The sequence below is a fragment of the Pezoporus occidentalis genome, unplaced genomic scaffold, assembly GCF_034315485.1.
Source record: "Pezoporus occidentalis ecotype Australia unplaced genomic scaffold, CSIRO_AGI_Poc_V1 ctg51, whole genome shotgun sequence".
NCBI lineage: Eukaryota > Metazoa > Chordata > Aves > Psittaciformes > Psittacidae > Pezoporus > Pezoporus occidentalis.
Genome location: NW_026915847.1, coordinates 2,685,932 through 2,713,580, shown reverse-complemented (window position 1 = coordinate 2,713,580; position 27,649 = coordinate 2,685,932). Strand labels below are relative to the sequence as shown.

The following is a 27,649-nucleotide window of genomic DNA, read 5'->3' as shown; positions in this document are numbered from 1 at the left end:
CCTGTAACTGATCACCTGAAATTCCTACCCCTCTCCTGGGCCAGTAACCTTGTCTTGTGAAGTAGAGCTTGTACCTGCCCTGCCCTTCTCAGAGCTTACAAACCAATGCTGGAGGTGGCAACCACCACTCCTTACTCCTCACATCACCAGTTTCTCTTGCTCCTCTTCTACTTTTCGCCACTCCTTCATGGAGGCAGAGCTAACTCACTCCTTCTTGTAGCTCGTTGCTTCCCTTGGAGGCCTGGAACTGAAAACAAAACATTTAGTCTACAGGTTGTTGCTTGGATTTCTGATCTGATGAAACCTTGCTCCAAATTCTCCCTGGAGGAAATGAAGCAGGAAATGGCATTTTGTCCATTTCCTTTACTCAGTGTCACCCTGTGCATCTCGAGATGATACTATGCTTGAGAAACAGGGGAAATTTTTTCACCCCCCCAGGTTTTTCTCCTGACAAATGTACGCTCTGTCAATCCTTCCATTTATTTTCCTTGAAAGTGTGAATTATGACAATGTTCAGGTGTTTTATCTAAGCATATTACAGACATTGGATGTACGGACATCAATTTATTGCACTTTTCTTCCACAGTATTGATTAATAGGAAACTATCTCCATTGTGTAGCCCTAGGTTCTGGAAAAGGATATTTTTTTCCTAGGAATCATCCACTCAAACTATAAATGTACAGCTATGCTATCATGGCACATCGTACGCAAAGATGATGGGAAGGAGGAAATTCTTGCTACTTAAAACCTTCCTGTGTTTTTTGCATATCTTCTTGAGTTGGATCTCAAAGATGGAAACCAATCAGTCCCTCAGTGGTATAATTTTAAATCATATAGTGAAATATGCTTTAAACAAGTAAAAATTAGTAATAATTTCATCCTGAAATTAAAATCTCCATGGGAGTTGTCTTCCGTGGCCTGTTTACACATCTTTTTTGTCTCTTGTGCTGTTCCATGTCTGAAACAATGCATGGTGCCCAAGGAGATTGTGGTTTGAAGAGAACAAGCGAAAACTGGAAGTCTCTGAAGTGGAAGAAGAGCTGGGGTGAAGCAGTCCTTGAAGAAACTGAAGGGACCATTGGGTCATTTCCTTCAGTCCCAAAATATCTCCTTAGTGGTTCACCACCAACAGATGGGAAGACATTGTGTGGCAGATCCTCTGTCACTGTGCCAGAGTAAAGAAAGTGAAAATCATGTCTAGCACACCTTGTGTTATTAAAAGCCTAGTCTGTCTTTCATGGTATAGCAAGCCCTGTGTGCATCTCAAAGCTGAGGGTTTGGCTTGTGTCAGGGCTTGAAGCTTATCAGCTCACCAGCTTGGTTGTATCAGGAGGCAGGAAAGCTTGTTGCAGTGTTGAAGGATAAGCAGTAAATCAGGATGTAAAAGAAAGAAAAGAACCTCATCCCACAAACAGGTGACTCTGAGAGTCCAAAGCCCTTCTGTGACTGGAGCAAATGCTGATACTTCTCATGGGATGCTGTAGCTGGGCCTTCTCACAGGACTCAATAACTCTGCAACTTCCTCTCATGGCTGAGTGCAAGCAAGTAAGAAATCTACCTTTTCTGTCAATCAGAGCTTCCCCAAGTAACAGCAGAAGGATGGAATTGGTAGGATTCTTGGCAGTTTTGCTGCTGCCCATAAGATACTGATTATCATTAATGAGTCTTATTGATTTCACTGTGTGGCTTCTTGGGAACAGGAGAAGCCTGTCTGCAGACTCAGAAACACAGCGTGGCACTGGGTCATATTTGGAAAGTTATCTGTGCAATCACAAAGGCTGGATTTTTATTTTTTTGGCTGCTGCTGTTTTGTTTCATTCAAATTAAAGGCCAGATTCTGCAGAAGCGGATGATTTCAAGAGCCACATCCTTCCCCAGGCTCATCAGGAAATCATTCCACTTACCACTGGTGAGTAGGTGAGTGGGTTTCTTGAGCCCTCACAGAAGCTGTATTCTCAGCTTCACGAAAAGGAGTTGTAATGTGACAAGCATCTCTTGGGGATCTTTGGGCTTGATGCTTTCAAGACAGCCTGGTTTTTGTTTGTTTTGGTATTGGATAGCTTTGGCTGCTGCATTGCTCCACCCACCCAGTGTGCTCTTTGCCCTGCCGTCTTAGTAGCGATCCTTGTTATAAGGTATGGAAATGCAATCTCCAGAGTCAAAGCCTGAACTGAAGGCCAGTGTGTGTGGAAGGATTCCCCCTTTACCTAGACATTATGTCTCCAGCTTATCCTCCCTCCGCCCCCCTAGCCCTGGCAAGGAATGCCAGCAAAACCAAGTGTTGTTTGTTTGTATTTTGCTATGAAAGTGAAAATAGGAAAGTTACTGTGCTTGCTTTTTTATTTTTATTTTTTTTTAACAAAACAGATATTTCCCAACAATTTTCCTCTCTTGGTTGAAAGCCCGTAATTTCTGTCAAAACACCCATCATGCAGTCAACTCTTTAGCTGTACTCAGGCCACCAGCGGCATCCTGTTGCCTGTACTGAGATTTGAGTCCACAGAGGGGTTTCAGCTCCCAGAGTAACTCAGGGGTGAGGAAAGCAAGATCTTGGGATTAACTTCATCCTCTCCCCACAAGTTGTTGTCTTAAATTGTAAAAAACAAATAAGGAAAACTATCTCCCCTTGTAGATAGTCCTGTTTAAAACTAGACAGTGCTTCTTTTCCCTACACTCCTTGTTTCAGTGTTGTGAATGGCAGTGTCTCCAGACAAGAGTGACTGCAGCCCAGTGACATTTATCCTCTGTTAATCAGTTACTTGGCACAGGCTTCTATGTTTCAGCCTGCACTTCTTGGGATCACACTGGATTTTTGACCTGTGAGAACTCTGCTTTGAAGGGACAGCTTGATCCTTAAGCCCATTAGCCAGATGCCAGCCCTGGCTGAGGTGATGACAAGTACCTCTGGGCACAGTCAGGTGCTAGTTCTGCACTGCCAGCCATGTCCTTCCATGGGGCAAAACCCCACAGCTCTGAGGAGGGTGGGCTCCCCCTCAAAGATATCTCCCCTGGTTCCCAGCCTTATGCACAATCCCTTTCCTGTTAGTGTGGAAGGGAGGGGAGGGGTTTAACTCCTCAGCAGCTGGAGTTCTGGTACCATGTAGGGGCACGGTGCCATGCCTGCTGGCTTACTGACTTGATCCGGTGTGGCAAGTCCCCTTTACCTAGGTTCCTGAAGGAACCCGTGGCCATGGCAAGTGCTTGGAAAACTTTCCACATGATTTGCAAAGCTGCCCTCAGAGTGAGGCCATCTTAGTCTGTTTAAAAGTAAAAAAAAAAAAAAAAAGTATAAAATGGAAACATTCCTTCTCTCCCCTATCTCCTTATCTCACATTTAAAAGTAAAGGAAGTAGAATGCTTTAAAGTAGCTTTGTTTCTATGGATTAAATGAATTGAAATACAGCTTCTTCTCCCCTTGATTTTCTGCCCTTCTCCAGGTAAAGAGCTGGTGTGTTGAAATATTGACTATCATTAGTCTGAGATTTGGATTTTTTTCATCTCCTGATAAAGCACAGTTCTTTTTTCGGTTACCATCAACCCTCTATCATAGCTGCTCCTGCGTAACATTTCCCCTTTGATATGACAATGACTTTGTACAGGGGAAGGACCTTTACCGGAAGAAGAATTGTTTCAAGAATTGATGAAGGGTGAAAAGAAATTGGCAGCATATCATTTAAAAGAAAGAAAAGGAAAGGAAGGAGCGGAAAGACATCACATCATGGCATAGCGAGAAAGGGGGAGGGAGACAGCTCTGTGAAGGCAGGGGAGAGCATTGCTAACAGGCCAGCTTAAAGCCCTCCTAACAATGTGCAGTTGCTCTCCCCAGCTCTTCCATTGATTTCCTCCTGCCCTCCACAGGCCTGGCTGCAGTTAAACCTTGTGTCCTCCAAGTGATGCTGAACCGAATCAGATTTTGCTTTTAGTTGTTCGATCAAATTTTCCTTCCTTGAGCTCAGAAGGCACACTTGGGACTTCATAGTAATTGCCTCCCCACGCTGAACTGCTGATACCTTTATTGGATTGGCGTAGGGTTTCAGAGGACTGTGTTTAACATGCAGTGAGCCGCAGCAATGCAAACAGCTCCGGTGTTTAAACAAGCATCCATTAGGCCAGGAAACAAGACGGTGCCAGCCCATTTGGTGCTCTTTAATGCTGGCAGCTTAAGGGGAGCGGTGCAGCAGGGCTTGCCGGGGGGAAGGGAGTGGGCAGGATGGAGGAGACACAAATGCAGTGTCAGGAAAACAAGCAGAGCATCTCTGTAGGTTTGTGAGAAATGAGCCAGGCGGGAGGGGGGAGCTTGCGACTGGGGACATGTGCAAAGCTCATTAATATCTCATTATGTTCGAATTGCAGTCTCCCAGCAGACTGGCATTAACGTGTGATGTGCTGGAGGAAGGGGCTACAGGAGAGCAGCAGGGATGTTTTAAGCTAGCTTTTTTTTTTTTTAATTCCTTTTTTTTTTTTCCTTTACATTGAAGAAGTGGAAAAAATAGTGTGTGCAGGGCAAAGTGCCAGCAAACCATGATGTTTTGTGCCTTGGCCCAATACAGTACACTTCATCAGACAAGAACAGTGCTCAGTTGGGCTTATCATAGTAACTGCTAGGATCTTTCAGTATTTCTAGTAAACCTCCTTTATTTATAGGAGCGCTTAAGTCAGCTGTAAAATTTGGCTCAGTGTGAAACCTCCAACATTCAGGATCTCAGCCCAGGATTAATTCCCCCCACCTCCAACAGGACAGATTGGGAAGTGTGCGGGGTACTTTGACATTTTGCTCCCTTTGGTATATTTGTAGTTAGGATGATGTCTGAAAGACTTTTTCACCATGCTCCTGTACCGAAATAGCTTTTGTTTTATCCTTAACTGGAGCATTGCAGTCATTAGCTTATCAGCTGATAAGCTGCAGTCATTAGCTTATCAGCTGACATCAGTGCCTGTACTGGCTTCTGCAGGACCACATACATTTTTCTGATTAAATCTTGGCTGCCATGTTACTGTGAAAATACCCACTAGTTTTAGGGCCAGTTCTTCCTTGACTTTCTATACCTGAACATACAAATCCTCTTAGAAAATAAGAGGCAACTCCCAACAATGACTTATCCAAGAAAGAGCAATCAAGGGCTTGTAGCAGGCTCTTGCTGGGTTCTGTGATTTATCTTCGTCAACTTTAATGGAGAATTGAGTCACAAGAGGGACACAGAATGTACTTCTTTTTGCACTCTGCAGCACTGGACTTCCCTTCAGAAGTGTTTTACTGACATGTACCAGTGAAACCTGTAGGTTTTGCTTTTCAGTAGGTACCTAGTCATGCTACTATTCCATATAAAAATCATTTTAATAGGTGCTGTATTTGAGGAGACCTTTATTGCCAAACTAAGAAAACCATTATTTTGCAACTCTTTTTGTGCTACAAGAGAAAAACAACGGTTAAATTGGCTCCAACTCTTACGAAATGCTTGCAAGGCCATAGATCTTGGTTCAGACTCCGTATTATGTTTGAACTTTATTGCCCAGGCTATTTGTTATATGTTTATCTTTCCTAGTAAACTTTCTTTTGCTTTTATGGAACAATATTGGAGCCCTCCAGTGGCCAAACTAATCATTCTGAGGAATGGAGTTCACGTTCTGCCAAGGAGGTTGATTTTTTTTTTTTCCCTTCCCTATTAAAAAAATTAATTTGGTGATCTTTTTATATTCAGAATTTATGTGGAGCTTTGTTTGAGTCATAGCATCATATGAGAAAAGTAAGGAAGGCTAGTAAAAAGAATAAATAGTCTCTTTACATGTCTGGGATCTCCATATATTTATTCTTCCATGTTTTCAAGAATTTAATGAGTTGTTTAAATAAATTCAGTTAGATTACATTTTCTGAGAGGATGATGTGGCTGGTCTGTTCCGTAACAAAGCCTAATTTTTGTACATGACATTGTCATTCCTCTCAGGGGCCTCAGCAGGTTAGAGTCATAGAAGCATAGAATGGTTTGGGTTGGAAGGAACCTTTAAAGGTCATCTAGTTGAACCCTCCTGCAATGAGCAGGTCTTCCACTAGATCAGGTTGCCCAGAACCACACCCAGCCTGGCCTGACACCCAGCCAGGGATGACACACCCACCACCTCTCTGGGCAACCTGCTCCAATATTTTACCACCCTCATTGTAAAGAATTTGTTCCTCACATCCAGCCTGAATCACGCCTCTTTTAGTTCAAAACCATTACCCCTTGTGCTATTGCAACAGACCCTACTAAAAAGTGTCTCCCCATCTTTCTTATAGGCCCCTTTTAAGAAATGAAAGGCCACAATAAGGTCTCCCTGGAGCCTTCTCTTCTCCAGGCTGAACAACCCAAACTCTCTCAGCCTTTCCTCATAGGAGAGACACTCCATCCCTCTGATTATTTTTGTGGTCTCTGGACCCTCTCCAACAGGTCCATATCTTTCCTGCTCCCTTGTCTGCTGTTTCCACTGGTGTCTTTCACATTCCATGGCCTTTCACTATGATACCAACTCTGTGTATGGAATAATATCTTTTATTTATGTTGTATGCTCTGGATATTAGTAAGAAGAGTTTTCCATATAAAGAGTGTTGAGATCCTCTTGAGTAACAGCTAAAATTGCTTACTTAACCCTTCTCATGTTATCACATAACTGTCACTGGTGTGACAGTTATCACAGTTCTTCCTTTTAGATACCAAACTGCAATAATAGTCTTTAGGAACCAGAAATCAGATAGGTAGGTCATAGTTGTGTCGTGGAGCTGGGATTTTTGGGAAGAGGTAGGGGATGACCAAGGGAAGAGGAGAAAGTATGGTCATTTGTTTATCTTTAAATAGGATGACAGCAGTCTGGCATTCAGTCCATGTTCAAAAAGCAGTTAAGCAAGTACTTGAGGTTGTTATTCCTGCACGAACTCCCCTTTATTTAGGGATCACCGGAAATGAGTTTGTACCACTTTGTGTTGTACAGCTGCAGCTTTTATAAAATCATGTACTATCCTCAGAATATTTCCTGAAGAAATAGTACACTGAAAAACTGGTAAAGGGAGGGTTCTGTTTGTTTTATTTTAGTAAAAAGCTTCTAAGTGGCTTTTTTTCTGCAGGCACTGTGGGTATAAGAGCAATTGTACTGGGTCCTCTCTGCAACAGAAGCCAGTAAGCAGAGTGTAAGAAACAGCAGGCACAGTCAGCGTTCCCTGGCATATCTTCCCATTTTCCAGCCATCACAGATCTAAGAACCACTTGCTGAACCTGTCTGTAAGCAGTTTGCTTTTGCAGCCCCCTGCATACATGGAGAAGTTTTCTTCTTGTTCTTGAAGGGTGAGGTGAAAGTGAGGAAAGCTGAGAAACAGCTGCAGCAGAAACTTCTTGGGGGCAAGTTATGCAAATTCCTCTCAGCAGCAGTAGCTGGAATTCCTGGATCAACCCTAGGCTGTTTCCTTTCATGTTTTTTAAGGCTTGTTGAAGGAGATAGATGTCCGGCTCTAAATGACTTTCTGAGGAAACTGCTAATGAGGTCAGTTTTTCTCTTGGCTTTTTCCAAGACCTGTTTTCCAAACACTAGCAGCACTCAGATAGATGGGAGAATATGAATATGCACTGAGGGTGGAAGCAAGAAGAGGCCTTGTAACTGTCAGAAGGAAAGCTAAATGCTCTAGAGCCACTTTGCCTTGTGCAGCCCCATAACTTCTGTGTGAGGCTGTGAGATCTGACCTACGAAAATATGGGAAATCATTACAGGAGAGGAAAAAAGATGGAATTATGCAAGGGGGGAGCATCCCCATCTGCCTGATGCACATTTCATCCTCAGCTCCCACTCCAAAGCTTCCCATCACTGCCTAGAGCTGCTGCCGCTGTTGCTAGCTTGCCACTTGTCACAGCCACCTCTGATGGCTGTTGCCACCCAGATGAGAGCTTCAGGGCCCTGGCAGAGCTATGGGAAGTGCAAGAGGCAGGGACCAGTTGTAGCTTTTAGCCCCTCAAGTGCAGAGCATAAGAGCAGCTTTATATCCCCAGGGACTCTTGCCTGCTTGTGTTTACTAAGTGATGCTGGAGCATAAGCTGGGAATGCCAGGGCACACAAGCTGCCTGCAGCCCTGCTGTGCTGAGGCTGAGAGGCAAATCTGTATGGTCTGTGGCTTAGTCTGAATCCTTGTGGTCTGAACCTCTGCTGACAGTGGCTGTGTGGAGAGACGGCATTTCCAAGAAGGGCGCTGTGCCCTGCTGTGCTCCCCCCACAGCTCCCTAGGGAGCCCTTCTCCAAGCATTCATTTAGTAGCTTGCTGTCTGGTAACATTTCCAGGCCCTCTATGGCAGGATCAGCTTTGGGTAGTTTGTGCTGCTGAGCAGAGACACAGGGAACACCTGAGGGGGAGAAAATGTCTGCTCTAGTTTCAGGCATTGCAGTCCTTTCTCATTAGCAGGAAGAGGAAAAGGCTGCCACTAATTTACTGATGAGTCAGGAAAATACTCAATGTTTGCAGTTGAATGCTTCTAGTATGACTATTGTGGGTCTGAATTTGGAGTTTGTCAATGCCAGGCAGCTTTGGGGTTGGGGGGGGGGGGGAGAGGGAAAGGAAGAAAAAGTAGTGACTTCTGTCCCCAGCCATACTGAGACCACGGTCTCCTGCTAATCCTACAGCCATCAGGACCTACAGCATCCAAGGTTGGTTCTTGGCCTCATGTCTTCCACCTGGCATTGAAAAGAGTCAGACTAGGGCAGCTGTGCATTTTAAAGCTGGGCCCTTAATGTAATTCTGAAATATGCTAATTGCCAGGCTTTTGTTTTCATTTGACAGTTTTGAGAAGCTTAGAAGAAAGGAGGAAAAATAAAGGAGTATTGTAAATAGCCCTAGGAAAAACCTCAGCCTGCTGCCTATGTAATTCCCTTTAAAAAAACTTTCATACTGGGGGAAGCTTTATCACAGCAGATTTGCACACAATCCTGTATGCCTGAGATCTACACAATTTGCCATCATTTCTTAAGCATGCTTGCTCATTGTTAAAGCTGTTACTAAGGTTACTACAACTGTTCTTTAAGAAGGGAGAAGTGCTTGCTTACGCCAAAGCTTGTCTGTATTTCCCTGCTATCTGTGCATCTAATTAAAATTCTTAATTTTTTTCTACTCTAGGGGCTTTGCATAGACCATCATGGTTCTAACAGTACTATTTATCTGGAATTTAAACTCACAGCCCCTCCTGCTATACCTCTTCCCTTATCCTTGCCTCTTTTAAATAATCCAGAAGTGATTAAGCATTTAAGTTACTAAGCAAGCACTTGGAGCTGCACAACCTTCTTCCCCTCGGCACTACAAGAAAGTAAGACTTTCCAAGAGCAAATGTAATATCATAACCGTAGGCCAAACTTTAGGAAGATTTAAAGCTTTTTTCTTACAGTTGAGCAGGACAACTGAAGCCTGTGGAAACGAAACTGGAGGAAAGACCCAACCCACGCAGACAGAAATCTTTATTAAATACAGATGTCAACAGCAGTAGCATGTAATTAGTGCCCTAATTGTGATTGGGCAAATAATGTTGGTAGCTTGGGGAGGATCCAGATGCAGGCATCTGACTGTGGCTGCCTCTCACTGAGCTAGTTACCAAGGCTCCTTTTAATGTCAGTGAAAAGAAAGAGACACTTTTAGAGCATGATTTGTCTCAGCTTGGTATAGGGGATATGAATTACATCCTTACGAGTCAATTCATTCCAGTCTTTCTTGTCTGCAATATTCTTATGGTGCCTATAGGAGTTTCTAGGCTTTCTGTCCTTTTCATAGCTTGTTTTCCCCCCTTTCTTGAATTGGAAAAGAAACAGAAGCAAAAGCAGCTATTCATCTTGAGAAGATGTATTTTGTATACCTATTTGCTGGCCACAAGATTTGGGAGACCTGAGTTCAGTTCTGATCCTGCCCCTGACCTTATATACAGCTTTAGGTAAGCTTCCTGCCCTGTCCTCTTAAGTGAAATTCAGAGGTTTAATATATGTTTGCATCTGAATGTCAGACACCATTTAAGTGCTAAGTGATGGTTTGGGGGGAGGTGTTGACATAACTGTAGTTTTTTTCCTTTTTAGATTCAGCCCACCTCTGTTTTTCTCTGAGACAAAAATCCACATAATTCTGGTAGCAATCCAGGAGTAGTTTATCTCCAGACTAACAGATTAGAAGTGCATTAGTATTAGGTGGCTCACCACTCCTAGAACAAGAGAAAAAGGTGGGAATGAGAAGTCTTCTGAGAAGGAAAATAAGATTAGTGGAAGCCCATTATATGAATGCACAGCTGACTTATGGTGCATTTCTATGGCTTATCTAACAGCAAATTATGATACCTCCAAGGGGTTTAGGAAAGAACTGTAGTGTTCTCAATGACGCAGTCTTACCTACAGCATCTAAGAGCAGCAAATGCTTTCTTGTCTTCTTGTGTTTATTTGACACTGTTAAAGGCACAAACTCTCAGTGGTGAATGGGACTTGAAGTGTAAATTTAATTTGTATTAGCTGCTAATATATGCTTAGTATGTATGGATTGCAGAGATAAAAGCCCTTGTGAGTATCATGGGCAACAACTACATGTGCATGTGTGTGGAAAATGCAAGTAACTTTTATTTTTTTTTTCCCAGAAAAAGGAAAAAGTTAAAAACTGTGCAGAATGAGCATGTACAGGCACATGTAGCATTATGAGTTGTAGTTCCTTCCCTTGGAGGGTTATTTTCAAAATGCACAAATAGGTAAAAGTGCCTGGTAGTATAGTGGTGTGCAGCCACAACTAAGTGGGAATTTGACCTGTTTGGCAGAGCACTGACCACCTTTCTCCTGGCCTTCTTTTTGCTTTATATGAAGACATCTGGAAGCCTTACACACCTTTGGGATTTTGGCAAACTTCATGCCATTACTACAATGAGTTCAATCCCTCAGTGGCTAGCAGCTTGTGGAACTTGCCTTCAGACAGCCTGCTGCCAGGATACTGTGTTGCTTTAGACAGGCTCTGAGCAGGAAGGAGCACCTTTATAAACAGATGGCTTAAGAAGGCAGATGTGATTCCCCCCTAACAGTAGCTAACGCTTTTCCGAAAGCATCCAATGATAAGATATTCTGGTGATAAGGTATCTGCAAACTTCACATGGCAGTTTTAGAAGGAGGGCAGAGCAGGCAAGCAGGGCACATGTATTCAAAAGACTCTGGTTACTGCTGAGGTGTGCCCTTTCCTGCCTGTCAGTGTTGCTCCTTTAGATTGAACATGGGTATCTTTTTTTCTTGGTGCCACTCAGACATCAACAAAAGGAAGGCTCTAGGCCAGATGGTTTTACAGTAACTGCTGGCATTTGCTCCTAGCAACCATCTTTCATGGGTGCATTGCAGCCCATTCCCCAGCACTGGATGTATACTGCACCCGTGCCCATGTTAGGCATCATTATCACATGACAAGCAAATATGCAGGCACGAAACTCAGAAGCAAACAATATGTGCTGCTTGGGTAGGTTGTCCATGGCTGCTGTCTTTCCTGGGTGCTCCAGCTATGTGAAGGGAGTGAAGAGATTCACTAGATTGCAACGAAGTGCGTCATTTTTAGGATCTGTCCTTTGGGGAAGCATGAAGCCAGTGCACCTGTGCAAATTATATGAATATGCATAATACTCTGTGTATGTGTATTCAGACTATATACAAGGGAGGAGTAGATTTATCCTGGATTGGAGTCAGCTGCTGTACATGAAGTAAGGAAGGTAAGACCTGAGCAAAGGTCTTAGTCTGATATTGTTGTTTGTTGCATAAACCATTCTTTGTAATTTAGGTTGCTTAGGGTACTCCCAGTGAAGCCTGTGCTTAATATTGTGCTGAATCACTGCCTTGATTTTTTAGAATCTCTTTTATTTTTTATTTACACTTCATCAGTAGACTTAAATAGTATGGTTGCAGTTCACCCCACACAGCAAGTCAGCCTTGGGAGTCTGTAACTCTGATAACTGCTGGGATCTGGGTGACCAAACATGTACTTTTCCATTAGGTGTTGTTGCGTGCCTTTGTGGGACCCAAGGTCAGCTTGTGGTGAAAGTATTGAAGCAGCAACGAATTTTGTATGGTTTGCTTGGCCATACTTAGGGCAAAACTGTCATTCAGTGCTGTCTGGCCTTTAACCTGTGGCAAATAGCTCTCAAACTGTGCTCAGAATAATTCAGAACATGTCTGGGGCATCCTGTATAATCCTTTGACTGCTTGAGCCTTCACAGATCCTGCACAGATCCTGCGCATCTACTAATTTTTTTACAGTGCTGGCTATAATTTGTATTGAAAGCAAAAAGGAATGTAAAAAAGAGTTGTTCCATCCAACTTAGTGCCCATCTCTGAAGAAATTTAGGTACAGAAGAAGTGATCTTATCAATTGACCCCTAACTCCTAGTGAGCTTGACAGGATCTAAGGGCTTCAGCATCTCTCACGACTGGAGTCTGAGTTTTGTACAGGAGTCTTACAAAACTGCTGCTGCATGTCTTCTTTTAAATAGATATGCAAAGGGAAGGCAAACAAGCAGTTCTACCACTGCTGCTCTTTCCTAGAGATGTATCAAGCTGATTCTGCTGAGTAGGGAACAGTTTAGATGAAGGAAAAATCCAGATCCATTTTGGATATTTCTGACATTTTCTCTGTTTTAGAATTTTCAGTTAGTTGTTTGTTGTTTTTTTTTTATGATCTATAGCCTAACACAACTCTAGTTCCAAACTCATCTGTCCCATGGTTGCTTCCTCCCCTTCAGCCCCTTCCCCAAAAGACATGGCTCAGGAACATAATGAGAGTTAGGACTTTGAAAAAATGTGAGTACTAATTCATTAGCATGCGAAAGATTAATTTCCTTCCCTCTTCCCTCTCATGCTTGGGACTCCTTTGCAATGCCTACTGCACTGTTAATGGTTTAACTTGTACTCACATAACCTCACTCCATCAGAAGTATGTATCCTTGCAAAGAAATCTTCAGGTCACGTGGGTCCTCAGATAAGCTGCACAGGCAGGCACAGGTGGGGAAAAGGAGGCTATGGAGACAAGCTCTGGGACAAAGCCACCATCTTATTTGCAGCACAGTGTAACTTGTCCTGTGATTGATTCATAGGATTTTTCTCTTTCTTTTTTTTTTTTTTTTTGTGCGTGTGCTGGTTGTGGAAATCTGTTAATTCTGATCTTTAAATTATTTTCAAATGGAAGCTTCATTTATGATGATGTTACCCAAAGATGGTGACTAAAATGTGTATGCTTGAACAGGTACCATGTACAGGCCATCTGGCTCTCATTTTCTTCCTTTTCTGATTGTATCAAAGACTTTGCATGTGGAAGAAGAAAAGCATGACGTTGAACTTAGTTGTGTGGGAGAATCCCAGAAATTACCCCACATTGATTTGTGGAACTGGAAGATGCTACTTCGTGCAATTGTGGAATAAATAGCCATGTTGACATGAGGTGGTGTTTGTCAGATCACATCAGTGAAATGAATGGGAGACAGCCATACTGTTTCTGAATTCAGCCTTCTGACAGCTTGCTGTTGGATTCTAGAGATCGTACATCAGACAGGCTTTGGTAATAATAGAGGCTGAATAGAAGCTTGTAGCCCATGGAAACCAACAGTGTCATCGGAGGAGTACTGTTGTGCCTCCACCATCCCCTGTCTCTTCTGGTTCCTTCCTTGGAGTTTCTCTAAGAACATTCTGAAGAATGTGTGTAGGTAGTTTGCTTCTCTAAGCATAGGAAGGGCTTTATCTTCACAGCAGTTAGACAAAATTTTAGTCATTTGGTTCGGAAGCCATAAACATAGCTCATAGCCTCTGCTTTCCTTCATCATTAAGGCACTGGTAGGATGTGTCGGAGAGCTGCTGCTTCTTTTCAGAGCACAAGAACACTTTTCTGTCCCAGACATCCTTTTACTGGGCAGGCAGGGTGCCACCAGCACACCTTACTAGCTTGTTATGACTTGTGCCCATCCAAGGGCAAGATTTTACTCAGGAGACTGTTTCTAGTGTCACGTAATACAATTTGAAGAGCTCGTAAGTAGTGAATGAGTAGCTATAGTGCTTATGCAGAAATGCTGGATACAGAATCATAGAATCAACTAGGTCAGAAAAGACATTTAAAATCATCAAGTCCAGCCATTACCCCAGGACTGCCAAGTTCATCACTAAACGATGTCACTAAGGACCTTATCTACACATTATGTTGCTTTGCCGCTTCTTAGTTTAAAACACAGGAAGTTTCTGTGTTTCTTTTCTACCCTGATCCAAGAGTCCTTCAGGAGGTACAGCTGTAATAATCTACAGTGTCTGCTTTTTATCATTAGCTTCTCTCCTGTCCAGATACAAAGCAGACTGGCAGTGTTTTCAAAGAGTGAAGATTTATCAACACAACTCCCAGAGAAGTCAATTAGAGGCTGCCTGACTAAATCCTCATAACACACTGAAAATGTAGCTCCTGCCATCTGCAAGACCAGTCGCAGGGAAGAGGACAGCTCTGCTGTTTGGTATGGGAGACAGCTTTCAGGCTCTCAGCACCTTCATTAAAACTTTTCCATGGACAGAGGAATGCTGGCACCCCCCAGCTGATGAGGTTACTGCTTTCCCAGGATTTACCCTATTGGGCTAAAGTGGAATTAAATTGGATGGGCCTGAAGAGGAGAAAGCCATGTAGATCATACACTTGGTCAGGAAGGCTGTCTGACAATGATGACAGCCTTTCATCCATGAAATAATTTGTGTTCCAAAGTCCAGTTAAACTTGCCAATAATTTTGTGTTGAGAAAATTAATTGCATCCATTGCCTGTGTTTTACTCAACAGCTTCCCCAGGGACCCCTGCATGCCAAATCTCCTCAGAAACATGTCATTTAGTGTCTTTGCATTCAAATTTGAGTTGTGTGGAAGGAGGGACAGGAATCATGAACGAAAAATATTTCAAAGGAAAACTGGAATTGATATGGTATATAATCAAATATATATAATATATAGGACAAGGGGGAACGGCTTTAAGCTGAAAGAGGGTAGGTTTAGGTTAGATATTAGGAAGAAATTCACTGGAACAGGTTGTCCAGAGAAGTTACAGTTGCCCCATTCCTGGAAGTGATGGTTCTGTGGTTCTATAATACATACACTTATGCTTCCGAAGATCACATTTTTATTCCTCAGCCTGTTCTAGACGCACACAATTTGAGCAGCATAGTTGATATTTTTGTATATATATTTTTTTCTTCTATAAATGTTGTATTTTTTCTCTACTGCGTCCCTCAAAAACTAGACATTTTCCACAGTGTTCATTTCTACAGCAGAAAAAGTCTTTCTGGCAGCAATGCAGTGGGGTGCTTTAAAACACTCAATAAACATCAGTAGAGAAGATATACATGTTTATTTTTTTATTATGATGAAATTAAATACACACAGAGAACTGAAAGTTCTCTTACCACACAACCTGAGCAATGCATATTACAGTTCTTTAGTCTGTGATGAAAATACATGTGGTGAGGCAGAGTTGAGCCATGTGAGAATCGTAGAATCCCAGACTGCTTTGGGTTAGAAGGGACCTTAAAGCTCATGCAGTTCCAGCCCCCTGCCATGGGCAGGGACACCTTCCACTAGACCAGGTTGCTCCAAGCCCTGTCCAACTTGGCCTTGGACACTGCCAGGGATGAGGCAGCCACAGCTTTTCTGGGCAAGGAAGCTACTTCTCTTTCTCTCTTCATCTCTACAGAACTGTGTCTCCTTCCCTTCTCTTGCTCATCCCTCTCTCAAAGCTCTGATGAAAGCTTATACCAGTTCTTGCTTTCCTCGAGCTCTTTTAACACACATCAGCCTCCCTGCCTGCCTGACTGAGGGCAGTTACAGTCATGGCGTTTGCCTGGTTTGACTTCGCCTCTTTCAGGTTTAACTGGTGCCATGAGCATCTTCGTATCATAATGGGAGTTGGTTTGTTCTTCTGATGACTGTTTGCAAAGCCTAAGGCAATGACAGAGTCCTCAGCAGCTCTTATGAGCCTGGGTCACAGGTGAAAGTTTGACCTCTTTCATGAGGCAGAGGTTACTCTGTAAGCCTGCAGAGTTGAGCAGGTTGCTAGCTGTCTGTAGCTATCTTTGCTCCCAACTTCAAACAGATTTCACAATGTGAGCTGCCTGAGTATTTGAAACGTTTCCCCAGCCAACAAGAACTGGGCTGGCAGACCCCGCATGGAAGAGCACAGCATGTGCTTCAAGTGAGCAATTGCGATCCAAAATCAATTTGCTACATCAGACTTTATCCTGTGAGTTAGCAGGTGTCGACGCAGTACCTTCAGCAGTCTGAGGGAATTCGAGTAGTAGGGGAGTGGTTTGATGCATGAAATACCTTTATTTGCTGAAAGCAGTGGTGTGTAACCCACCTCTGCTTTGCTTGGCCACTTGTCTTGAGTTCAGTTCCGGCTCTGCTTGTGAAGGGCTATCCCGCATTCCCCAGCTGCAGCAAGCGGCATTAAGAGGCCACTGTGGAGTTGATGGACTTCAGACACTAGTCAGAAGATGTGGTTGTACCTCAAGCAGTGGTGCCCTTGGGCCAGTGTTGACTTTTCAATGGCAGTCTCAGTAGCAGTACAGCAAGAAAGGATATGCAAGAAATGAGGAATCCTTTCAAGTGTTGAAATGGAATTGCTGGTACGCAAATGGCAATATTGATTATTCCTTATTGATCGCACGATAGGTGGTTATGGTCATTACATCTTTGCTTAGAAGAGCTGCCACGTCAAATCTAGTTGCTTGGTGTCACTTCACAGCAATCCCAGGGACTTGCTATGTTGTTGGTAGGATTTGAGTGCAGTACAGGAAGTTTAGGAGCAAACTTGACCTGGTTTTTAGAGTGCAGGCTGGAGATGGCTGAATAGGCATGGTGGGTGGCAGAGCTCATGGTGAGCAATCCCTGTCCGAGGTCAGGGGTCAAGATCTGCCTAGAGACGTTCCAGGAGAAGAAGGAAGAAGAAAGTTGGGGAAAGCTCAGGAACACGTGGAAGAAGAGGTGCTAAGCCACTGACGGGAGGGAGAAGTCCTGAAGGAAGGGCCAAGGCCGAATCATTGCCACAGAAGGGAACTGAAGCCCAGTTGAGCATGGATGTCTGGTGGGCCAGACCATGATTCAACATGAGGAATGGGAAAGATAAATGTTTATTTTTAACAGAAAGAGTCACAGAAGTGCAGTGTGGAGAATGTGATAACCCTTGTTCTCTGTAAACATGCATATTCTCTGGGGAAGATGGACTTCAGGCTTTAGCTGGTTTCGCTGCTTTCCCACGGGTGGTAAAGATAACTACAGAGCAAGGTGCATCCCAGCGCAGCTGGGGAGTGAGCATGCCAGATCTCTTCAAGTTGTTGCCCTTGCCTGATATTGAAGTGTCTGGAGCTGCCTTAAGAGGAGTCAGCAGCAACATGTCTGTTCTGTAGCTGGTTCACTGAAAGCACCAGCTAAAAGTGACACCAGCCTCCTTGTCTGTAGGCTCACAGATCAATCTGCCTACTGTGTTAGACCCTGCAAAGCATGCTCAGCCCCCACAGGCAAAAAGAGGATTTAGCCTCTCATCTTCTCCACCCCACTGTTTTTATGTTTTAAAGAGCAGTGAAGGGCTGAGGCTCTGGCACAGCCCTGGTCACTGTCGGTGGATGACTGGAACAGCCATCCACTGAAGGCAGCACGATGGTGGAGGATGGGCCAGTGAGTGGCTCAGCTGTTGCTATAACAACAGCACCTTTCAAAACATGAATTGCTGCTGGTGGGATGAAGCAGAGCAGCTTCTCCCTGCAGATGAAAGCCCCACCAACAGCCTCAATGCTCTCCTGTTTATGTATTGGCTCTGTCACGGCGTGTCTGAGTAGCTCCACTGGAAATCCCGGGACAGGTCTGATTAAACCAGCCTGGTCTGCATGTCGGTGTGCACAGCCTCTGTGCCCCCTGTCTCTTGCCCAGTCAAGTCATTTAAAAAGTCACCCCACCAAAGTTTGACCTTTTCTTGCTCTGCAGCTGGAGTTTCCTCAAAGGCATATAAAGGATAATGAGTCCCGCTTTGCTCTCTTCTGCTCTGGGATAGAAACCTGCTGTGAAATGCAGATTCATCAGCCAAATATTTTGTGTGAATAAAGCTAAGGCCCTAAGGAGCTGGCACGAGTTTTATTGTATTCTAATATTTTTGGTTTATTTTCATATTTTCCTTTTATTTTCATATTTTTCTTTTTATTTTATGAACCAATAGTTTTCTGCACCTAGACATAAATCTCTACACTGCTGTGAGTATCTCCATGATGCATACTGTAAATCACATGCACAAGCTATATACTACTCCTTAGAAGGAGAGGGGGGATACTTTCCAGAGAATATTTTACTTCAGGCATTGTTTTTACAGAGGGAAGAGGAATAGGGAATTCCTGGGGTTTTAGTCTTAAACACTGTGGAGTCCGGGTAGTGGTAAACTGTTTACCAATATATGGTTACGGTATAATATTCAAGCCATCCAGTAGTTTAAATGGTGATTGAGAATCACAGGATCATAGAATGGCTTGGGTTGGAAGGGACCTAAAAGCTCATCTAGTTCCAACCCCCTGCCATGGGAAGAGACACCTTCCACTACAGAAGGGTGCACCAAACCCTATCCAATCTGGCCTTGAAGACTACCCGGGATGGGGCAGCCACAGCTTCTCTGAGTAACCTGTGCCAGTGCCTCATCACCCCCATAGCGAAGAGCTTCTTCCTAATATCTAAATCTCCCCTCGGACAGTTTAAAGCCATTCCCCCTTTTCTTATGCCTAAAAGCCCTTGTATAAAGTCCCTCTCCAGATTCCTTGTAGCCCCATTAGACTCTGGAAGGTGCTCTAAGGTCTACCTAGAGCCTTCTCTTCTCTAGGTTGAATAAACTCAGTTCCCTCAGCCTGTCTTCCTAGGAGAGGTGCTTTCAAGATATAAAACTGAACATTTGCATTGAAATAATTCGCTAAGAATATTGCTGTGTTGTACCCCAAAAAGATGAGATGCATCTGTTTTTATGGCTCCCAACACACCTCACTCCACTCCCAAAATGCCGGAGACAAGGTACTTCCCTTCCTGCAAAGGCTCTTAACCCCCCAAATCCTAAAAGCTGTGTTTAAGGAGAATATTGTGGAGCTACAGGCTTAGAATAGGCTTCATTTTGTTTTCATTTGCAACAAGGCACAATTTCTGTACATTTGATCTTTGATGGAAAATAGTTTCTATGTTAAAGCTGCTTTCTGTTGTAAGGCATGATAAACACAATTATTAATATTTATATACTGGGCCTCCTTTTACTTTTCACTAAAGTCACTGTATATTTGTACAGGGGGACATCTAAGTTTCAGCACATGATGAAATTTTGGGAGCTGATATTTTTAGGTCTGGTTATTTGCCACTGAATAGTTTTGATTCTTTTGGTAAACATTCATGTACAAATAAGGTGATGGATTCAGGATAAATTAGTAAATGGTATGAAACCTGAAAGTGTGAAATGATGTGAAAGTGTGTCACTCTTACCAATATTCTGTAAGGTTCACTTTCAAACTGTTATGAAATGCATGGAGTCAGTTATCTTGTTTTTTTCAGGAGATAATTGTTCTCCATAATCCCTGACTTGTCATTATGATGATTTTTTTTTCCCCATCACTACCTTATATGAACTTTATTTTATGACTAGAAGCTGTTACCACGTCCTTTGGCATGACTGTTCTTACTTTAGTGCAGTATTTGGCCAGCTCAGGGCAAAGGGCCATCACAAGTTTTGGACATTTCTTTGACCCGTTTTTGCGTGTACATACCCACTGAATTTGGTACTGAGTCAGGTCGTGTTCAGTGACTGTTTTGCTGGTGTGGAAGGCAAAGACTTTGTATTGAGAGAGCTTACAGCTGAAATGGACAATTTCATCTGTAAATTGTGTCAGTGGCCCATCAGGGGCCACATTTATATATGCTATTTTAAGCCATTATATCAACTATGTTACTGACCACCTGCATTTGAGGCCAGATTGTGCTTGCTCTCCTCTTCCTCTGAAAAAAGGAATCTCAGAAGTGACCGTGCTATAGTACTTGTGAAGCGGGGCCATTGCCACATCAGTATTTTCCTTTTCTTGTCTCTGGGGTCTGAATCAGGGCTATATAAAGATCAGTGAAACAAGCCCAGTGGCTCAGCTGTAGTCTTCTGCCACACACCAGTTACACCGGTCAAAAGCAGCAGGGAGCTGTAATGCCATATGTTGGTTTTCAGCCTAACATGGGTATTTAAGGAAAGGAAGCGGTAGAGGTGAGAGCCGTATCATAAACCTCCTTGTGGGATCTGATTTTTCTCCTTCACACTAGCCTGGGTGTTGACTTACCTTCAGTATTGCTGTTAACTGGTGCAGATGAGGAAATTACCACCGCTGGGCAAGCTTCTTGCTAGAGCTTGCTACTGTTGTGTCACAGAGATATGAAAAGGTGATGCCTGTGTTGTAGGGCTCCATGCAGCCTGGTGTGCTCCTGCAGACCATGGTTGATTAACTTGACTGTGATGGGCGCACTGGTGTGCATGCTCCTGCCTGCATCTGCCACCACGTGCAGGACCCCATCCCTGAGCATCTGTGAAGCTCATGTGGGCAAGAGCTGCTGTGCTTGGGTGAACAGAGAGAAGAGTGGGAGCCAGTGATGGGGAATCCACACACACAGTGGGGAGGTCCAAAACAGCCTTCCTGATCTCTGCCTCAGAGCAGGTGGGCTCCCCATCACAGCCCATGCCATAGGGAGAGTGAAACCATTGGCCTTGCTGTTTCCCAGAAACCAGGGGTTGGAAAAAATGCAGAGAAAGGACAGTTCCTGTGGAGCTATGCAGGCATCTTGCACTGGAGGAGCAGTGGTCTGCATGACAGAGGCTGTGGTCACAGAGAAGCTGGTCTCTGTGCTGCGGCACCGCGGAAGCTGAGAAGAGAAGGAATTTCAGCCTGGTGGAGGCTTGGCATTCATTAGCTTTGTGCAGGGGAGACAGGCAGCAAAGTCTTGGGCATGTGTGACATTAGGGACCCACTGGTGACTTAGCTACGTGTTAATCATTCTCCCACATAAAAAAGCTCTTTTGCTCTAGTTCAAATCAAGGAGTTGATGATCTGTTTAAGGACTCAGAGACTTGCCTTTCTGCCTTGTTATAAAGGTCACATCTCTGCAGAGGACTAGCATAGTTTAGTGTCCCACACATGTTTAGCTGGGACTGTAGCAACATATGCAGTGGCCGTGTCCTTTTGCATTGCATGCTGAAGAGACCATGCTGGCCTGAAGGGCAAGAGAAGGGCACAGCCTTCTTGGAACCGCTCCCTCTAACCTAGGAATGAGATATGGATTTGCTTGCCTGTCTTACACATGGGATGAAAGGGGAGGTAGCTCTCTGGGATGGGAGAAATAAATGGGAGCTGGATTGTGGGAAGAAAGAAGGTTGAGGACCTTTAGGTTAGGGAAGGGGTGGGAGTTGCATGTCTGAGACTTTCATACAGTAAAAATACTTTAAAAATTGATAAAATCTTTCAGTATTTTGTCTTCTATTGTCCTACTATCAAGGACGCAAGTGTGTCCTGAAGGCGTTTGCTACAGCTGTGACCTCTTTGCTTCCTCCCCTCCCCACTATTGTTTTTTGCCTTCACCGAATAGGGATGCTTTTTTTAGCCTGGTACATAAGTGGAGGACTTAACGTTTGGTGTGATAGGAGAGCACTGGAGGTTGTACAGTACTTTGCTATGCTGCTTCTAACCTGACTGAAAGCTTTTATTAATACACTATCTTTTAAATAACAGTCTTATATTCTAGTTTAATTGCTTTCCTGGAGGCTTGTCTTGCTATCATTTCTGTTAGTTATTTATCTTTCACGTTAGCTCCCAGCACACGGGTTATTTCCTTTTTTTTTCATTATTTGATTGAGTTAATATCATGCAAAGTACCTTATTATTTTTACGGTGGATATTTTTTTTCCTCACTTACAACTGATTCTCAGTATGCTTTGGAGCCAAGAACAGAGGACTAATCAAATGAAACTATTTAATGAATCTTCTCCAAAAAATTTAGTGTCAACAACATATATTTCAATAAAAGTAGTCATTCAGTTCTATTGCAGGTATTTTTCAAGAAGCTTCTAGAAACTGCTAACAAAAAGATTTTCAGAGTAAATAGGAAATTCTAGTGATTCATTTTTTTGGGTCCAATTTAAGACTCATCACTGTGTTAAGCACCAAAAAGTTGAATTAGTCAAATTGCTTCATAAAATTCTGCTATCTTGGAGAGCACATATTTTAGAGTTCCGCTCTTCAGAGGCAGGTTTGATTTGGGTTTGTTTGGTGTTTTTTTGGTTGGTTGGGTTTAGTTTTTTGGGTTTTTTTTTATTTTGTTTTGGACCATCTTCTCAAACTGATCAAGGCATAGGAATGAAATCAAACTTATGTCAGTGGTAGGCTTGATGAGAAGTATCTATCACAAGGCTCATCAGCACTATTTTTGTGTCTGCAACTGGTTAATGGTGGTTTTTTTTTCTCCTGTTTTTCTTTCAGCTTCAAGAGACAGTCAAAAGGAAGTTGGAAGGGGCACGTTCACCTCTCAATGGAGAACAGCAGAATGGAGTTTGTGATGGGAACTTTTCTCCAACCAGCAAGCGAGTGAGGAAGGATGTACCAGGCATTGAGGCAATCAACAGCTTGCCCAATAATTTGCCTTTGCCTGCTGTTTCTCCTCTTCACCAGCTTGACATGAAAGCTCCCCTGCCCCTGCAGAACAGTGGAACTCACAGCAGTGGTCTAGAAGACTTGGGTAAAAACGGTGGGCTTTCTGAGATAAAGCTCCCCGTTAATGGTTGCAGCGAGCTAGATGATAGCTTTAACATCCTGCAGAACAAGGAGCTAAAGCAAGAGCCTTTGGATGACCCCAGCTGCATAGACACTTCTGAAACATCTCTTTCAAATCAGAACAAGCTCTTCTCAGACATTAACCTGAATGATCAAGAGTGGCAGGAGTTAATAGATGAACTGGCGAACACCGTTCCAGAAGATGATATACAAGATCTGTTCAATGAAGACTTTGAGGAGAAGAAGGAGCCGGAATTTCCCAGGCCTACCACAGAGACTCAAGAGAGTGCAAGCGTGAAAAGTGATCCATCTCATTCTCCATTCGCTCATGTCCCACTGGGGTCTCCCCAGGTAAGGCCTTCTTCTTCGGGTCCTCCATTTTCAAATGTCTCCACAGCATCCAGCATAGCTTCTGTGTCCAGTGCCCCACCAGCCCCAGTCGCTGCTGGCTCACCAGCAAACTGTGTTGTTCAGTCACCTCAAACTCCCAGCCAGGCCCACACTCCAGGCCAAACGCAGTCACGGTCTGGAAATGGCTATCTTATGAATCCAGCAGCAGCAACAGTGACAGGACCAGGGCCTGGGCCTGTGAATATGCCAACCGCTGACTTGTCTCCAGCTGAGCAGCTTAAGCAAATGGCAGCCCAGCAGCAGCAAAGAGCTAAGCTCATGCAACAGAAGCAGCAGCAGCAGCATCCAAATCAACCCTCAAGCTGGTCACCTGTGGGCCCTCCATCTAGTCCATATGGAGGACCCTTCAGTGCAGACAAACCAAATAGTCCAATGATGTATCCCCAAGCCTTTAACAACCAAAACCCAATAGTGCCTCCTATGGCAAACAATCCACAGAAGACCGCAATTAATAACTACCTCCCTCAGAATCACATGAATATGATCAGTCAGCAGCCAAATAACCTGGGCACAAACTCCTTAAGCAAACAGCCCAATATGCTTTCTTACGGCAACACCAAGCCTCTGACCCACTTCAATGCTGAGCTGAGTCAGAGGATGACTCCACCAATGGCAAATCCCAGCAAGAACTCCATGATGCCATACATCCAGCAGCAGCAGCAGTCCCAGCAGCCACAGATGCAAGCTCAGATGGCACACCTGAGTGAGGAACAGAAACGCATGCTCATTATGAAGCAGAAGGGAATGATGAATCAGCCCATGGCGTATGCAGCGCTTCCTTCCCTTGGTCAGGTAAGTGTGAGTGCATGATACACGGGCAACCCAAAAGAGGCTGATATAAAGGCTTAGTGTTTCTTTGTATGATCTCCTTTTTCTCCTGGGAAGCATGGAACATCATTGCAAACACTTCTTTGACTTTTTATGTGGTATTGGAGCTTGATCATTTTAAGAAATGACTGAAATGAAATTGTATTATGTGTTAGAAATGTTGTTAAATTACTGGGTTTGATGAGCTAGAGCTCTTTTCCTTTGCTTCTACTGATGAGTGCTTAGGGCCACTCTGGGAAGTTCTGTGTTGGAAGTCACTCTTCCTTGAAGGGTTTGTTTCTTTTTTTTCCTAATGTCAGACTTTATGATTTGGGATCCCAAACCATGGCATGGCTTAGTTTCCAGAGTGCAGTTAGCATTGTAACAAAAAGACAGAGTGGTTGGCTCCTTCTTTGGGTAGAGATCAGGCCAACTTTAAAAGCATATGTGACATTTTGGCTCAAGGAACAAAGGAAGGACAGCTTGGATGCTGAGTGCCTTTGGTTTCCGCTGGGAGAAGTAAGCACAACCGAATGCTTTTAGTGGTGTATGGACTATGCATGAAATGAGATCATTTATTCTGGGACTTTCAAGCAGTATTAGCAACCTCATGTATTTTATTGTTGTGAATCTGTCGAGTCTTTCAACAAGAACCTAAAGCCATGTCAGCTTGAGTGAGTTGGCATCACTCACATGTATTCCATGCTGACCTCTGGAGTGGCAGCTGCCAGGCTTGGGGTGTGCTTTGGAATGAATTTATAACCAATTTGGGTAATGGTTATGGTAATACCCTGTTGCCTCCTAGGTCAGCTGGGTATTCTCAGTTGTGCAGCCCTGGTAGAGATCTGCACACTTGTATCATGGAAAGGCTCAAGGATAAATTTTCTGAGTGTCGTTTTAAGGGTTTTAAAAATAATTAAAGTTAATAATCAGGCCACAAAGGAGGTGGTGCCGTCACAGAAGTTATGTGCCACCAAAACATGTCAGGAACTGGGATATAATAGTACACTAATAGAATTGTTGGTTGATAGTTTTAGCGTAACAGCTTTTTACCAAATTAGCTATTTCTACACACCTACAAGGAGTACTTTCTTCTGAGTCTGGTTTAATGGTGACTCACTCTGTAATGCATGTAGAAATACAGCAAAATTTGTAATTTCTTCAGCTTGTGGAGTTTGAGGATCTATCAATAGGAGGAGTAGCAGCTTTACCAGGTCACAGTCCATCACATTAATTGCAAAACAAAAGAAATATTTATCCAGCTCCTGGTTTTGGTTCAGGATGTATAGTAACAGCTCAGAAGTCTATGTCTTCTAATTCTGCTTGCCTATTGCATTAGAAATAGTTGGTCTAAAGCGTCTTCTTCTTGGGAAGACTTATCTGAAGAAATACTGCAATAATGACAGAAAACTCAGACTTTAATCTGAGCTACAGGTTTGTCAGGTTGTAGCTGAGAAGCAGGGGGTGTTTGGTCATGCTTCCTGATGCTTTATCCTTCCTTTGTTTTTGTTAAATCTCTGGAAATCAAAAGACCCATCGAACAGTTGAGAGGCAAACTGCCCCTGTGAAAGAGTTAATATCTCCTCCATTTCATAAGTCTATAAATTCATGTTAATACCTCACTGCAGTTCTCTACTGTGAACAGGAAGCTGAGGTTTCATATAGCTAACCTAGGAAAAACTAGATATTTGCATACGCTAGACATGCTTCCAAAACCAAGTCTGTATATGTCATTTCTATGTCATATAAAGAAGAAACTTGAGGAAAAGCCATGTGTTGTAATATAATATGTGCAATTCGCATTTATTGGCCCAGTCAGGATGAGGGACTTTGTGCTGGTGTGTAGCTGTAGAAAGGTCCCTTTACTACTCATGAATCCCACTTGCCTGCACTGAAGGGATTTTGTTTGTGAGGAAGGTTGAAATAATAGATTCCTAACTGTAATGTATTTCTTCATTCCTTCCTCTTCCTGCTTCTCCAAAAAGCATTTTTCTGTGGAAAATTGGAAAGCTTATTATTGTGAGATGTGCTTGGTAGAAATGGATATTTACAAAGGTGGTAAAACCAGTATGTTGATGTTGTTGCATTAAATCCAGATTGATGCAGATTATCTGATTCTACTGCTTAGTGCTGGATGGGATGGTCAGGCTTTCCAGATCATATATGGAAAATAAGGAGATTGCTCTCTTCAGTTTGAAATACATTTCTGAGTGTAAAATTAATGTGTCTTTCTGTTTATAGTTTATACTTTCATTGCAATTTTGGTTTTTGATACAGAATTGTAAAAGTGTGTGTGTGTGTGTGTGTGTGTGTGTGTGTGTGTGTGTGTGTGTTAAATAATTATAAGGATTTAATAAACGGCTTTTAAGGGCAAAAATAATCCTAGCTATTGCACCTCATGGTTAGCACTGACCATATATTTCTGTTGGATGACTATTGCAAGGGCGTATTTGAGAACCAAAAGATGATTTAGGGAACATCGGACGTGCACAAAAACCATGTACACCTTGTGTTATTTTCTGTGTACTGTTGTAAAATTCACATTCAAGTATGACTAGTTGTGTGCATATGTGCACTAGGTACGCTAATTAAACCCATACCCATTTGGGCCTAGGCTACGTCTGTTGTTAATAAGCAGAACTTTTACCTGTACTAATTGTTTCAGTTGCTGAGCATACTTTAGGGAGACACAGCATTTCTTTCAGTTCAGCTGGGACCTTGCAAATCTCAGTGGAGGTCAGTTGCACGTGAGTGACACTAACATGTCAGTGCTGGTACTCTGGGCTTGCTGAGCAGCGCTCTTGTAAGAGAGGTGAGCAGCAAGAGAGGAATTTGTGCAGCTCAATATACATCTGAGTGGTTGGATAAGCAAAGTGCTAAATTAGCAGCTTAGCCAGAAGAACTAGTGTCCAACAAAAGTAGGATTTCATGAAAGTCTTTACACAGTTGGTGTTGATATGTGTTATCCTCTGGTTGAGATGTGTAATTTTTCCTGTGAGATGCGTTAGTCCTTTGCGTTGCTGTACAGATCCAGGACTGGTACTAGCACTGTGGCTGTAACCTTCATCACACTATTGCTGAACAACCCATATATCCTGAACTATGGTGTCCTCTATTTTATGCTATCACTTTTCCTCTTCAAAGGAGCACTGGATGGGGTATTTTTATGTTTTTCCACAAAGCAGATACTGGTTTGTTTTTTTGAGTTGGGGATTTTTCCAGGGTTAGCCTGGGGGTAATTCACACTGCTTTTTGTGGAATTGACTGTTAAAACCATGGTCATATCCTGACCCATCTACCTGCAGTGAGGCTCTACTAGTGTTCCCTCATGCCTGACTGTTCAACACTTGATCAGGCTTGTACTTAGAAATCCATGCTCTTTGTCTTGTCCAGTGTACCCTGATGTGCCCTAAAACCAGTAGTTAGTTTGTGAGTATGTGGCAGGTGGTCAGTATTGCGCTTTAGCCTCTTGCTTTTTCTGGGTAGTTCATTCATTCTTGCTTATCTGTAGCTATAAGCTAAACCAGCAAGTCCAGATTTTAACTGGAGCTGGTAACCTGTTAGGTATTTAAGGGGGAGAAGTCCTCTGCTATTCTGATTCCTGTGTGATAATAA

At 43.2% G+C, this 27,649-nt stretch overlaps 1 protein-coding gene across 4 annotated transcripts in view; it reads left to right on the top strand.

Moving 5' to 3' along the window:
- The window catches only part of MAML3 (mastermind like transcriptional coactivator 3), a 277,279-nt gene that overhangs the window by 164,172 nt on the left and 85,458 nt on the right, over positions 1 to 27,649 (top strand). For 3 of the 4 annotated variants that reach the window (XM_062637227.1, XM_062637228.1, XM_062637226.1), the window contains one exon: positions 22,526 to 24,019. In XM_062637227.1, coding sequence (XP_062493211.1) covers positions 22,526 to 24,019 — 1,494 coding nt within the window. Of the gene's footprint in view, positions 1 to 1,802; positions 1,919 to 22,525; positions 24,020 to 27,649 lie in introns of those variants that run through there. The other variant, XM_062637229.1, reaches the window with a different exon arrangement.